General features: G+C 45.0%; 1 protein-coding gene across 1 annotated transcript in view; it reads left to right on the forward strand.

Annotated features, from left to right (window-relative positions):
- The window catches only part of LOC136884162 (prion-like-(Q/N-rich) domain-bearing protein 25), a 120,489-nt gene that overhangs the window by 74,037 nt on the left and 31,127 nt on the right, over positions 1-15,325 (forward strand). The window contains exons 9-11 of the mRNA XM_067156201.2: positions 5,211-5,348; positions 5,955-6,086; positions 9,733-9,858. Coding sequence (XP_067012302.2) covers positions 5,211-5,348; positions 5,955-6,086; positions 9,733-9,858 — 396 coding nt within the window. The remainder of the gene's footprint in view (positions 1-5,210; positions 5,349-5,954; positions 6,087-9,732; positions 9,859-15,325) is intronic.

Here is a 15,325-nt window from a genome sequence, read left to right on the forward strand (position 1 = left end):
ATGTAGCAAACAAGAATACTTGTGTGACACGTACCGCCTGCTAACTGTAGATACTGCAGCGACGTGACAACACCCTCCCTGCCTCTCGTGATGAGTGGAACCCGTTTTCAGCCCTCAGTCCAGGTGTAAATTCTTGGAAATTGGACGGAGATCCTCTAGTAAGTATGTGAACGAGCTCATTTGGAAGTGGTTTATCAAGACATTTCAAAACACATCAGTTACCGAGTTATGACAATTCATCCGCTGGGACCAACAGGAATTTTTAAATCAGCGGTGGCCAGGAATGTCGGACCTGTGCACCACTCCGGAAACGACTCGATTAGCCATTCGTGAGGGGAATACTGCTCTCCCTTCCCACCGGTTAACAACACTACGACACCCCGGCCATCTAGTCGTAGTCCGAAAATTTCACACCGCACATTAATGTATTATTATATAATTATATTATTGCGGTTTATACACCTTATTCAAGAAACAATTACAAATCCATACGACATGTCTTGTTTGAGTAAACCTGTGACAATACATTCTATTTAACAAGATATCACATACGAAATGCTTTGTATCTTATCAACGCTTTGTCGAAGTAATGATGGAACCAATGTCCGGCACAAACTTACGGCACACAGACAAGCGCAAGCTGTTTCGTAAGCTTTCGTCAGATAATCTCACACGCAACCGTGGCTTACGAACTTTCATTACAGGCAAAACCCTGTCGCAAACATATTTTGAACCAAATTTTGTGAGGACTTTAGCAGCCTCGTAATAGAGGCGTGAAAAGTCTACTCGCGGAAAATGTCTAGAATATTTGTATTTATTTAGCAATAATCAGACACAGGTACGGAATACTCCATACTAAGTGTAACAAAACAAAAGGGGATTTAATATCAACAAACTTTGTAGACATTGAAATAAAAGTAAAAACAAGGAAAACTCAGGTATAATCATATTCGTGTCACTTATAATATTCTGGCTGGGTTGTCAACAGAGAATCGACAGCTTACTCTATACCAGGGCCTGTCAAACGCCCAAAACCTGACGCGTGAAAAGCGAGGCGTAGAGGTTCTCTGCACCCTGCATTGGTCCGTCTCGGGGTGACTCGGATTGTGGAGCGCTGCCGAGCGAGTGGGGGCAGACTCGAGGAGTGGGGAATGTGGATTCTGGCCAACCTAGCGAAGTCTTCTTATGCACCTTGCGCCGCGCACTGTGTTTCATATCTTGCCCTATACCAGGCTACCAATAACCCATTTCTTGGCATAGCCCACTCTCTGTCACTGCGTCAATTGACGTGTTTCTTTTTTGAAGTAAATAAACGGTTATTCACGGCGGAAAGATTTGAAATTAAAACCTTGTCTTTCATGTTTCGTTTATCTGTTTGTGTATTTAAACACTGTTGGGGATTGTCTAGTAGGTTGTTATACACTGACTGACAGTGACAATGCAACACCAAGGAGGAGTGGTTCGAAAGGGATGAAAGCTGGGGAAAAAAACAGAGACGGCACGGACGAATAATTGATGTTTATTTCAAACCGATATGCAGGTTACACAATGCGCACGGCATCGACTCAGTAGGATGTAGGACCACCGCGAGCGGCGATGCACGCAGAAACACGTCGAGGTACAGAGTCAATAAGAGTGCGGATGGTGTCCTGAGGGATGGTTCTCCATTCTCTGTCAACCATTTGCCACAGTTGGTCGTCCGTACGAGGCTGGGGCAGAGTTTGCAAACGGCGTCCAATGAGATCCCACACGTGTTCGATTGGTGAGAGATCCGGAGAGTACGCTGGTCACGGAAGCATCTGTACACCTCGTAGAGCCTGTTGGGAGATGCGAGCAGTGTGTGGGCGGGCATTATCCTGCTGAAACAGAGCATTGGGCAGCCCCTGAAGGTACGGGAGTGCCACCGGCCGCAGCACATGCTGCACGTAGCGGTGGGCATTTAACGTGCCTTGAATACGCACTAGAAGTGACGTGGAATCATACGCAATAGCACCCCAAACCATGATGCCGCGTTGTCTAGCGGTAGGGCGCTCCACAGTTACTGCCGGATTTGACCTTTCTCCACGCCGACGCCACACTCGTCTGCGGTGACTATCACTGACAGAACAGAAGCGTGACTCATCGGAGAACACGACGTTCCGCCCGGCACCATGCCAGGCGTGCACGTCTATGCTGTGGAGTCAATGGTAGTCTTCTGAGCGGACGCCGGGAGTGCAGGCCTCCTTCAACCAAACGACGGGAAATTGTTCTGGTCGATATTGGAACAGCCAGGGTGTCTTGCACATGCTGAAGAATGGCGGTTGACGTGGCGTGCGGGGCTGCCACCGCTTGGCGGCGGATGCGCCGATCCTCGCGTGCTGACGTCACTCGGGCTGCGCCTGGACCCCTCGCACGTGCCACATGTCCCTGCGCCAACCATCTTCGCCACAGGCGCTGCACCGTGGACACATCCCTATGGGTATCGGCTGCGATTTGACGAAGCGACCAACCTGCCCTTCTTAGCCCGATCACCATACCCCTCGTAAAGTCGTCTGTCTGCTGGAAATGCCTCCGTTGACGGCGGCCTGACATTCTTAGCTATACACGTGTCCTGTGGCACACGGCAACACGTTCTACAAAGACTGTCGGCTGAGAAATCACGGTACGAAGTGGGCCATTCGCCAACGCCGTGTCCCATTTATCGTTCGCTACGTGCGTAGCACAGCGGCGCATTTCACATCATGAGCATACCTCAGTGACGTCAGTCTACCCTGCAATTGGCATAAAGTTCTGACCACTCCTTCTTGGTGTTGCATTTGCTCTGTCAGCCAGTGTAAATGCATTGTAAATAGTTACGTGATGTTAATAACACATCAAGGTAATTGATACCCGGGGATAAGTGAAAGTTCATATAAAAAGGACTAAGTTTGGACAGTAAACTATTATAAATATGTTGCCATTAATGGTTTCACGGCCCGTACTTATAGACATGATATTGTATAGGGTTTTGAGCTTGTGCTGTGTCAAGAAAATAAGATGAAATTTTTTAACGTTTCGCAGAAAACTGTGCTCTGCGTTCTCAGAAGAATTCTCGACTGTCCACGAGAAAGGCTTCTTAAACAATGGCACTTTTGAATTTGGAGCGTTATAATATAAGTAGAAGTGGAAATGGTACGTTCATTCACCACCAGATGGCCCCCAGGACGTGGCACAACGCTAGCGTTCGAAGCGGAAGCTGACCGAACCAGTTCTTCTGAGGACGCAGAGCACAGTTTTCTGCGAAACGTTAAGAATTTCATCTTATTTTCTTGACACGGCACAAGCCCAAAAGCCTATACAATATCATGTCTATTATAAATATTTTTTTCATTTTCATGTTCTGTGTCATTGTATTATTACAGTAGAAGCTCATTAATCCAGATCAACTGATACTCTTGGTTGTCCGAGTTAATGAAAGTCCGGATTAAACAAAATAACGTATGAAATGGCCCAGGGTATACATTAAACACCCTGTTCAGTGAAAAGAAGGTGTACAGTACAGCATTGTTACGTGCCAGCCCCTTTCGGTACTTCCAGGAAGCAGCCAGTGACTCACACGACCAGCCGCCTTGTGGGGTTGGGCCGGCATACCTGTGAGCTTCTTGCAGATTCAACGGGAATGTTCAGCGTCTAGTCACCTCACGAAAATTCTGGCTCGAATCACCCTAGCTATAAACAGGGAGACTAGCCGTGAACAGTCAGTCATGGTAAGGCTCCGCGGTGGAGTCAGTGGCTGAGCTGAGCTGAGGGCTGTCGCTAGTGTCCCGCCGAGGTCTGAACGAGGAGCTGTTCTTTTGTCTGAGAGACCAGTGAGTGGGTGGGCTGGAGACGACGGAACGGAAGACTGTACCGTGTGTTCGTGTATTTCTGCGTGAATCAGCGAGGGAGGCCGCTATCGCGAGTGTGAACGTAAATGTTCGCTGTTGTGAGTATCGTCCTGCTAATGAATACTGCTGAGCTGCTTAGTTGTTCACTGCATATGACTGTGTGAATTACTGAACGGTCTTTGGAATCGAACCAACGAACAGTCATTGTGCATCGAGTGGCCCATAGCACTGTGTTCAGATCAAGTTTTCTGCACAAAGCTGCCTTATGAGGTGACTGGACGCGAAGTGAAAGTAAGGATTAAGCGTCCGCATGCATAGTAACTGTGCCGTAAGGAAGAGAGACTTGTAAATAGACAGCAATTAGTGAGGGTGGTCATTCATGGTTAATTAGAATTGTGTGTGTGTTCATTTATTGGGTCATCCTAAAATAAGTTGGAGTAATGAAACAGGCGGAGTTTTATTTGTAACAGCATTTTAAATTTAAGAAACACAAAGGTTATAGAGTATACAAGATGTAATGCAATACAGTATTAGGCCCTACAAAATACAGTACTAATTAGAACACGGCAATCCAGGCACACCGTCATTGACCACACTTGACACACTTACTGGTTTGAAGAAACTGTTCATCTTTTCTTGTCTTCCTTTGACATTAATTTCTTTAATAATTCATTCCTGCAAATACATCAAATGTTCGTAATATGCAGATATGTTTTCATTGTTGTTTTCTTCGACGTATTTCCTGGGAATGTTTAGATGGTTTTTAATTTCACTTAGTTTTGGCTTACGGCTAATAATGCCACCTATTTCATCCTGGTCATATTCATCCGTTTCATAGCTTTCTGCAGCGATCACACTTTCAACGATCTCCCCCTGTGTAGTTTACAACATTGCGCTCATAACTTAGCTTTATACTGGGATTGTATTATTATTATTATTATTATTATTATTATTATTATTATTATTATTATTATTATTATTATTATTATTAAACGGGTGTCCTTCGTTTAAGTGCGGCCAGTATCCAGTATTCGGGAGATAGTAGGTTCGAACTCCACTGTCGGCAGCCCTGAAAATGGTTTTCCGTGGTTTCTCATTTTCACACCAGGCAAATGCTGGGGCTGTACCTTAATTAAGGTTACGGCCGCTTCCTTCCCACTCCTAGCCCTTCCCTGTCCCATCGTCGCCATTGTGCCGGTGCGACGTAAAGCAAGTAGCAAACGGGTGTCCTCATTAAGCGAAGTACGGATAATGAGGTTCTACTGTATAAAATACTTGTTTTAGGCATGGAAAAAGTGTTAAAATTTTTCTTGTAAACTTTTTCCGTTTTCCACTCAAATACTCATTGAGTTATATTGTTATTAGGTCTAGGAGAAGAGTGCACGGACACTAGAGACTGCAGCGTCCCAAGCAGAGAAGGCGTCAAATGCATCAACAACGTCTGCCAGTGCTCTGAAGGGTACCGCAACACGTCGACCAATGATTGCTGGAAGATAGCAGAAGGTAAGTTCTATAATAGTCGCTCAGCGATCGTGTCGTATATGGACCGGGAAAGTTGTAAGCTTCACCCCTTGTGTGTTTACCCTGTGTCTGGTATCCCCATCCAAATGTACCGGATGCTTCACTCCCCAGTGTGTTGGGTTGCCGCATCCCGCAGGGGCATACTGCTCAGTGTGTTGGGTTGCCGCATCCCGCAGGGGCATACTGCTCAGTGTGTTGGGTTGCTGCACCTCGCAGGAGCATACTGCTCAGTATGTTGGGTTGCCGCATCTCGCAGGGGCACACTGCTCAGTGTGTTGGGTTGCCGCATCTCGCAGGGGCACACTGCTCAGTGTGTTGGGTTGCCGCATCTCGCAGGGGCACACTGCTCAGTGTGTTGGGTTGCCGCATCTCGCAGGGGCACACTGCTCAGTGTGTTAGGTTGCCGCATCTCGCAGGGGCATACTGCTCAGTGTGTTGGGTTGCCGCACCTCGCAGGAGCATACTGCTCAGTGTGTTGGGTTGCCGCATCTCGCAGGGGCACACTGCTCAGTGTGTTGGGTTGCCGCATCTCGCAGGAGCATGTTTCTTTGATCGGTGTTCCATGTCAAGTGTTTCTTGTTGTTCCAGTTCTGGGAGACCCGTGTGAAGTGGACAGCGAATGTTACTTCACGACCGACCCGACCCTCGTCAAGTGTGACGACAACACGTGTTCGTGTATACAAGGATTTATGCAAGCGAATAGTACAACGTGTGTGGTGGGTGAGTTCTACTTCTAATAATTTCAGAAAATTATATCCTTTTAATGCATGCTACTTTTGAAGTATTGAGGTAAATTTCGTGTGGATATATTGAGTACTATATTTCAAACAGCACTGAAACTTGCTTAATGAGGCTGTCAGTCGTTATTCCGAAAGAAAAGAAAAGAAAAGGTTTTTAATACGGTTGGCCACTGAATTAAGTTTATGGAGATTTGTACTTGGCTAAAAGGTCTAATTCATCACAATCGTGATTAGGTATGGTAGACCTACAGTGTATTAAACGTGGTATGTACTAGGTATCAGCCTACTTCAAATGTAATGTACAATGTCACTTTCTGAATTCACTTAATTTATGATGGAATGTTTCAGTGTAGCTTGTTTTGTTGTTTTCTCGAGATTTCTTGTTAGGATCATCATCAACATCATCATAATGCAGTTTCCAGCTGTTGGCCGTTCTGCTTGGAGCCAGGCCTCTTGTTTTCCCACGACTTCTCCCTCTTCACTCTTGCCCAATCCTCTCCCCTTCTCTCTTCCGCTCCTTTTATTCACCTGTCTCTTGCTCGTTTTCCTGTTATCTCCATTTCCTGCATCCTCCTCGGCATCCTATCCTCTGTCATTCTCTTCATGTGACCATACCATCTAAGTCTAGATGCCTCTATCCTGTTCTGTAGTGGCTCTTCCTTTACTATAACTCTAACCTTCTCGTTTCTCATCTTATACATTCATGGGTTGCCGCACCTCACAGAGGCATACAGCTCAGTTTGTTGGGTTGCCGCATCTTGCAGGGGCATACAGCACAGTGTGTTGGGTTGCCGCATCTTGCAGGGGCATACAGCACAGTGTGTTGGGTTGCCGCACCTCACAGAGGCATACAGATCAGTTTGTTGGGTTGCCGCACCTCGCAGGGGCATACAGCTCAGTTTGTTGGGTTGCCGCATCTCGCAGGGGCACACTGCTCAGTGTGTTGGGTTGCTGCACCTCGCAGGAGCATACTGCTCAGTATGTTGGGTTGCCGCATCTCGCAGGGGCACACTGCTCAGTGTGTTGGGTTGCTGCACCTCGCAGGGGCACACTGCTCAGTGTGTTGGGTTGCCGCATCCCGCAGGGGCATACTGCTCAGTGTGTTGGGTTGCCGCATCCCGCAGGGGCATACTGCTCAGTGTGTTGGGTTGCTGCACCTCGCAGGAGCATACTGCTCAGTATGTTGGGTTGCCGCATCTCGCAGGGGCACACTGCTCAGTGTGTTGGGTTGCCGCATCTCGCAGGGGCACACTGATCAGTTTGTTGGGTTGCCGCACCTCACAGAGGCATACAGCTCAGTTTGTTGGGTTGCCGCATCTTGCAGGGGCATACAGCTCAGTTTGTTGGGTTGCCGCATCTTGCAGGGGCATACAGCTCAGTTTGTTGGGTTGCTGCACCTCGCAAGTGCATACAGTTCAGTTTGTTGGGTTGCTGCACCTCGCAGGAGCATGTTTCTTTGATCGGTGTTCCATGTCAAGTGTTTCTTGTTGTTCCAGTTCTGGGAGACCCGTGTGAAGTGGACAGCGAATGTTACTTCACGACCAACACAACCCTCCTGCTTCTCAGAAGTGTCATTTCACTTGCCTGTATCCTAGTCACAGGTCTCTGCGTCTTTACCTAAGTTTCTGCTTCATACGTCAAAATACGTCATACTCTTTGCTTCTATGAGGACATCCTTGCTCCGAAGCAGGTTTATGACACTTTTCAGGAACACCCCTGCTTGTCTTCCACGCTTGATATTTCTTTATCATTTTTTCCACTCTCCTTTATGATTCTTCCCAGGTACTTGAAAGTCTCTGTCTTCCTAAGCTGTCACCCTCTCGTAGGCCTCTCCTTCTTTCCACAAGTTTAATCAGATGCTAAATTCAATGCTCGCCGTACTGTGGGTGGACTGGCGAGAAGTTATTCATTAGCTGGAAGTAATGCAGGGATAATGGCTGCTGGTGTAGACAGGTGGGAATACTGCGGAATGTGAAGATACAGGCTAAGTTAGGAATGAGCACGATGTACGCATAAACTGGCTTCGGTGGTGAGGGAATGTGCGTTGCAAAGGTTGCCTATGACGGAGGGTGACTACGACGACAATGATTAGCAGTGGCGGTTCGTGCATGAAGGGCTCTTGGGCGCCGCCCCACCACATTATTTCACTCTGCAATTGATTACCGGCACATAAAGAGACGAGACAAATGCAGCGAAGTCGAACTTATGTGGTGTGATTGTGTGATATTCAGTTATACAATGTTATCTTTATTATTTCGGCTGTAAACATTTTGCTTTCCTATTTTCAAGAAAATGGCTACGGCTTTCAGACCGTGGCTGCTGTCCAGCACGCTCGATGTTTTCTCTTTAGTCGTGAGGCGTTCGGACTGTGGCAGCAGAGCGCTGAACAGGTCCCACACTTTGCAAATGTGCGGGGTGGTGGTGGTGATTATTGTTTTAAGAGGAAGTACAACTAGGCAACCATCCTCTATATAACACTAATCAGAGAGAAAAAATGGAAGGGGTCCGACACTTCGAAAAATGATGGTACCGGCCAAAGGAAGACAAGGGCCACGAAGGGCGTGAAAATAAAAGACTCCCTAGCCCTCGCAAACCTAATAGCGTCGGGGTCGGAAAAGAACAAGAGTTGACCAAGAGAGGTCGGATAGGATAGATGAAAGTGAGGAGCCTGGCACAAGTAAGTGGAAGCAATGCCAGGACTCAGCTAAGGGCCCCGTGGTGGACAACCCACGCTCCAAAGTTCAGAGCCCCTGGGGCCCCTTTTAGTGGCCTCTTAAGACAGGCAAGAGATACTGTGGGTATTATTGTACCACCCCCACCCACAGGGGGTAAAGTGTGTGCGGGGTGCAGGAAGAGCCTAGGAGAACGATGTAGGCTTGTCAGGGGAAGGAAGAGTGCAGGCGGGCAGAGTCCTCAGCACATCGCCAACAACTTCACAATGTACCAAGGCTTCCCCCCACCCCACGTCTTATATTAATTGTTGTTAGAGATTAATTCTAAAACATTTTACAAAACAATGAATTCCCTTATAGTGACTATTTAAACAATTCAGTTCTATAAAGGTTCAAAATGTAACGATAAGGTGACGGCACTGTTTGTAGTGTGATCGAATTGCTAAATACGTTGTCATGCTTTGAAAGTTGAGCAAGGAGAGAGAAATTCGGGAGTGCGCTGTTTATTTGTTTTCATGAATGTTGCTATTATCAGTTGTGATTATGATCAGTGAAAGAGTGCAGTTCCATAATGATCGGGGTTGCATTAGCTGTTAATGTGTGTGCATAAATGTCACTGTATTGTACTTAATTCATTAATTAATGTTGAAATGGAAGCATATTTGTGAAGCTAGTGCCATCAAATTGTTATTAATATTCATCTAAACGTATTGTGGTGCTGGTCAGTGAGGGAGGGGAAGGAGATGCCGTCACGAACCGCCACTGAGATAGGCCTAAGGTATGGAAAGAGGCGAGGCCTCAAAGCTAGTTACAAATACAGGGTTGTCGAGATATTTAATTAATGTACAGAGGCTAGCAGAATGAACGCTGAAATATAAACAGTCTTTAATGAAGAAATGTGACTAGGTGCGAGGTAATACAGCACTATAATAATGAAGCACGCTATGTCGACAGGAGTTGGCGGTCCATGCAAGGACGATATCGACTGCTCAGCTGTGCCCACGTACAAGTGTGTCAACGGCAATTGTGCATGTCCCGAGGGAACCATCGTCGGGATATTTACTGGACTATGCCTGGAAGGTGAGTAAAGAAAATGCAGTATCTATAAATACAAATGCTAGCTAGTTATATGGAATGGGACTGATAAGAAAATAATTTGGTAAGAGAGTTTCGTTGAATCACACATACTTTACAACGTTAGGACGTTACTCACTTTTCTCTGAGCTTGGTGGCGGTTTGCAGAGCCATTCCAGTGTTTAAAATGATTAAAGTACTTCTCTACATACGTGCTACTTACAAGGAGACATTGTCATTGTGTCCGCACAAACTTGACCCATTTTCAGTACAACTGCAGGCGATGGAGAGAACTTTCACTGGTTCAAATTCCTTGACTCAAATGCCACCCAATTCCGAAAAAAAAAGATTTAGAATATTTTGAGAGTGTTCACAAGATCAGCTCTCCGCTTCACAAGCCTCATAGTGTTTCTATATAAATTATATCATTCACTGCTTCATTAGTTTTATGATCAGTGCTAGCCTGGTTTGTGTAGTCACGAACACCACGATGTAGGGTAAAGAGAGGTAAGTTTGTGATTAGTCTTTGAATAAGTAACGTGAAGTTGCCTATTGAGGGCTAAGTATCTCAACTCTAGTACTAGTTCCCTGAGTTCTCAACAGATGTCGCTAGCTTCTTGCATTGGTCTCCACAGCGCTCTAGCGGACACTTCATACTTATCACCAACTTACCAGCATTTACCCTACAACGTGTTATATATTACAGAAAGCAAATATATCGCCGAAGGTGTGTGAAAATATGACTTACTCCAACACATAATTGTACATATGCAGTACGTGAAACAAGCAACGTTTAACAATATGTATTCTCATATTAACACAAATATTTACCTAGAAGACCCTCCTCATGTATGGCTGGAGCCCTGCGGTTTTATTACTGAAACTCCACGTTCAAAATCACACGTTTTTCCGAAGAAGACAGTACTAAACCACCCAGACTGAAATCTAATATAAAGATACGAACATAACTTCGTATTCCGCTTATTGGATCTCAGATCAACAAAATAGTAACGATGACCAAATCTAGAATCCTCCTTAGCCACTCAACCGACTCTGGCATCCTACTTTTGAAACGAGTCGTAAAGCCTGAGAGGTTTTAATATGAAATATAATTTCTTTCGGCCTTTCCTAAATGCAAACCACTCTCTCATTACGGAAACCTCAAAATTAAATCTCTGAAAGGGGCTGTTTGTTCGGAAGGGATGTTACATCATCCACCGCAACACATTCCGTTATCTAAAAGTACATAACTTACAAAAAGCGAAGAGGGGGGGCAAACACCGCCCAACAGCCAGATCGATATCTTCTGCCAGAGCAGTAAAACAGAAACTTTTTCGACTCATCGGCTATTCTCGGAAGCAAATGAGTAGAAGGGCATAGTTTTCACCGTGGGACTCTCATGTACTGAACCCATAACCTTTGTGCCATAAGAATTTTAAGTATGAAAATTATTACAGGAGGCCCATGTCAATTGTAATAGGAAGCTCGAAATTTTATATGTATCACGGGAGTGACACGTGGCAAGGAGGTAGCTACTTTCCGTCCCATGCTCTGAGATGTGACGTTATCCGCACGTGTCGAATGTGTAAGGATACAGAAGAAAGTTTATGTTGAATAAATACAATTAAATGAAAGAATTAGTGGTGAACGCAATATAATGAGGGTCCTGTATTTATCTATAAGACAATTGGTCTTTAGTAAGACGGATTTGAGACTGCTAAGCCATTTCTGGGGATTATTTCAGATGGACGCGCGTGTCTAGCTTACCCACTCTAAGTCGACAAAAAGTAGTGCCTATCAAATGAGGTCATTTAACCAGTTAATTTAATAGGAATAGATTTTAAATGTCCAGGAACACTACTGTTAGCAATGTAGCAAGTATGTGGTAACATAAAAAACTCTTTTAAATATAGTTCATAAGTCCAAAAAGTTACGCAAATTTTCTTGGCGGCAAAGGGAAAATGCCTGGAGAGAGGGGGTACTGTCTATAAATATAGAAGGGACGTCATGTTGAAACACCTGCATTTTGTATCGTGAGGCTGAAGACAGAGGGTTGAACTGCTCTGTAAATCGATCGACAAGTAGAGTAAGTCCAACCAACAGATTTTAGCCGATGTGGCTGGGTCTTGCCTCCATGTGGAGATAGCTTTTCTTTGAGCAGAAGTAATTGTATAAAAAGGACGGTCAAGATACCGAAGAAGATTTTATAAATTTGTGTAGGTAAGGAAAGTAATTCGTCTGCGATTAATAAATACTATCAGTCGAGTGCGATTAACAAAAACGACAAGTGAAGGGCATTTCTTTTTTTTAATGCTTTATTTCCAGGAAAAGGGAGGGAAAATGCAGTGTACAGCCAAAAATGTAAAAATGGCTAAATAAATGAAAAAGGGTCGCCGGTGAGCCCAGAGATGACCGCTGGCGTGGCCTGAGGTAGGTGACACGCCATCTTACTCCTTACTATATCTTGTTTCATGATGTCAAACGTATATGTATTTGAAGTGGGTATTTATGACGCAGTTGATCACACATATTGTTTCTTTGTGAATGTCAGAATATGAAGAAAAGGGTCGTCTGTTTAATTTTCTGCTTGGATAAATTTTTAAAGTATTGCGAATGCCATGTAATGTTGTAAAAAGTTACTAATGAGGGTTTCGAAGTGATATCAGTCCAAAGTGATCGTCAGTTCCGGGTATTTTATTGCTTATATTTTGTGATGTCAAATTAAGATGTTTATTCGACTTAAAAATTTTCATTTGGAAGTTTGATGGAATTGGTGCAAAGGGATCCGTGGTTACCCATTTTCAATCGAGTGGAAACGCTGTGTGTGGTGTTGAGTAATGCAGATTGGTGAATTTGTCACGAAGTGTAACGTATTCTATGTCCGTTCAAACCGTGTAGGAGTGACAATAATAACAGTAAATTTGTCAGTCATTTTCGTAAAATTCCAGTTTTAAAATACGAGATCATTTTGTGCGAAGTTGTTCATTATTAAAGTATTGGGCGTTATTAGGCGTCGTGGATTCTAGTAAGAGTAGTATAATTGGATGGTTCTGGCGCCACCACCCCCACCGGCTCCCAGAAGCCACCTCCACCACCACCACAGCCAGAGGCCTCCCAGAGGTCTCCTCCACCACCCGCGGGAAATTTGAATTTGTAAACAAAGCCACGTGCTTTTTGACAGCTGTCATCGACAACAACGCATCGCTAACCTCAGTACTGCCATCTTGACGGGCCTAAACCTCAGTAGTACCAACTTAACCTAACTAGCGCGAGATAAACAAAGCCACGTGTTTTTTGGCAGCCACGTGCTTTTTGACAGACAACAACGCATCGCTAACCTCAGTACTGCCATCTTGACGGGCCTAAACATCAGTAGTACCAACTTAACCTAACTAGCGCGAGATAAACAAAGCCACGTGTTTTTTGACAGCCACGTGCTTTTTTGACACCTGTCATCCGCCATCTTTAAACCACAGAGCACTGTGCTGCCCTCTTTATCGCAGTAGCTGCAAATTCGTCACCTGTCATCCGCAGCGCTGCCATCTTGGCGGACCTAAACCTTAGTGCTACCAACTTAACCTCACTAGCGTGAGATAAACAAATCCACGTGCTTTTTGACAGTTGTCGTCCGCCATCTTTAATCTATAGAGCACAGTGCTGCCCTCTTTAGCTACTTACCTTTGAAATGTGGTGGCGGATAATTTGAAAAATGCTTTTTGAGAACAGCAATCTTTGAGCACCGTGATGCCCTCTTTAGCTAGATACCTTTGAAATGTGGTGGTAGACAATTTCACGTGACAGCAGCCACCTTTAATCAAGAGAGCACCGTGCTGCCCTCTATGTGGTGGCGGCAATTTGAAAAATTCTACATGCTCTTGTTTGGAAACAAACTCACGCGCTTTTTTGACAGCCGTCATCCGCCATCTATAATCAACAGAGCACAGTGCTGCCCTCTTTAGTTTGAAATGTGGTGGCGGCAAATTCCACGTGCTCTTGTTTGGAAACAAAGCCATGTGCTTTTTTGACAGCTGTCATCCGCCATCTTTAATCAACAGAGCACCGTCCTGCTATCATGCGGGCAATTTCGTCAGCTGTCATCCGCCATCTTTAATCCACAGAACACCGTGCTGCCCTCTTTATGGCTACTACCTTAAGCACGTAGTAGCGGGCAATTTGAAAAGTTCTGTTAGCTATCATCCGCCATCTTTAATCAAGAGAGCACCGTGCTGCCATCTTTAGCTAGATACCTTTGAAATGTGGTGGCGGCAAAATGAAAAATTCCGCGTGCTCTTGTTTGGAAACAAACTCACGTGCTTTTTGACAGCTACCATCCGCCATCTTTAATCAACAGAGCATAGTGCTGCCCTCTTTAGTTTGAAATGTGGTGGCGGCAAATTCCACGTGCTCTTGTTTGGAAACAAAGCCATGTGCTTTTTTTTGACAGGTGTCATCTGCCATCTTTAATCAACAGAGCACCGTGCTGCTATAATGAGGGTAATTTCGTCAGCTGTCATACGCCATCTTTAATCAAGAGAGCACCGTGCTGCCCTCTATGTGGTGGCGGCAATTTGAAAAATTCTACATGCTCTTGTTTGGAAACAAACTCACGTGGGTTTTGACAGCTACCATAAGCCATCTTTAATCAACAGAGCATAGTGCTGCCCTCTTTAGTTTGAAATGTGGTGGCGGCAAATTCCACGTGCTCTTGTTTGGAAACAAAGGCATGTGCTTTATTTTGACAGGTGTCATCTGCCATCTTTAATCAACAGAGCACCGTGCTGCTATCATGCGGGTAATTTCGTCAGCTGTCATACGCCATCTTTAATCTACAGAGCACCGTGCTGCACTCTTTAGTTGAAATGTGGTGGCGGCAAATTCCACGTACTCTTGTTTGGAAACAAATTCTATGTGCTCTTCAGCTGTCATCCACCATCTTTAATCAAGAGAGCACCGTGCTGCCCTCTTTGTGGTGGCGGATAATTTGAAAAATTCTTTTTTGACAAGCAGCCATCTTTAATCCAGAGAGAACAGTGCTGCCCTCTTTAGCTACTTACCTTTGAGGCGGTTAATTTGAAAAATTCTTTTTGACAAGCAGCCATCTTTAATCCAGAGAGAACAGTGCTGCCCCTCTTTAGCTACTTACCTTTGAGGCGGTTAATTTGAAAAATTCTATTTAACAAGCTGCCATCTTTAATGAAAAGAGCATCGTGGTGCTATCTTGCGGGTAAATTTTACGTCACAGCTGTCATCCACCATCTTGCATTGCTAACCTTAGTGCTGCCCTCTTTAGCTACTTACCTTTGACAAAAATCTATTTGACAAGCTGTCACCCGCCATCTTGCATCGCAAACCTCAGTGCTGCACTCTTTAGTTGAAATGTGGTGGCGGATAATTTGAAAAAATCTTTTTGACAAGCAGCCATCTTTAATCAACAGAGCACCGTGCTGCCATCTTTAGCTACCGCCATCTTACA

The sequence above is a fragment of the Anabrus simplex genome, chromosome 12 (genome assembly GCF_040414725.1).
Source record: "Anabrus simplex isolate iqAnaSimp1 chromosome 12, ASM4041472v1, whole genome shotgun sequence".
Taxonomy (NCBI): domain Eukaryota; kingdom Metazoa; phylum Arthropoda; class Insecta; order Orthoptera; family Tettigoniidae; genus Anabrus; species Anabrus simplex.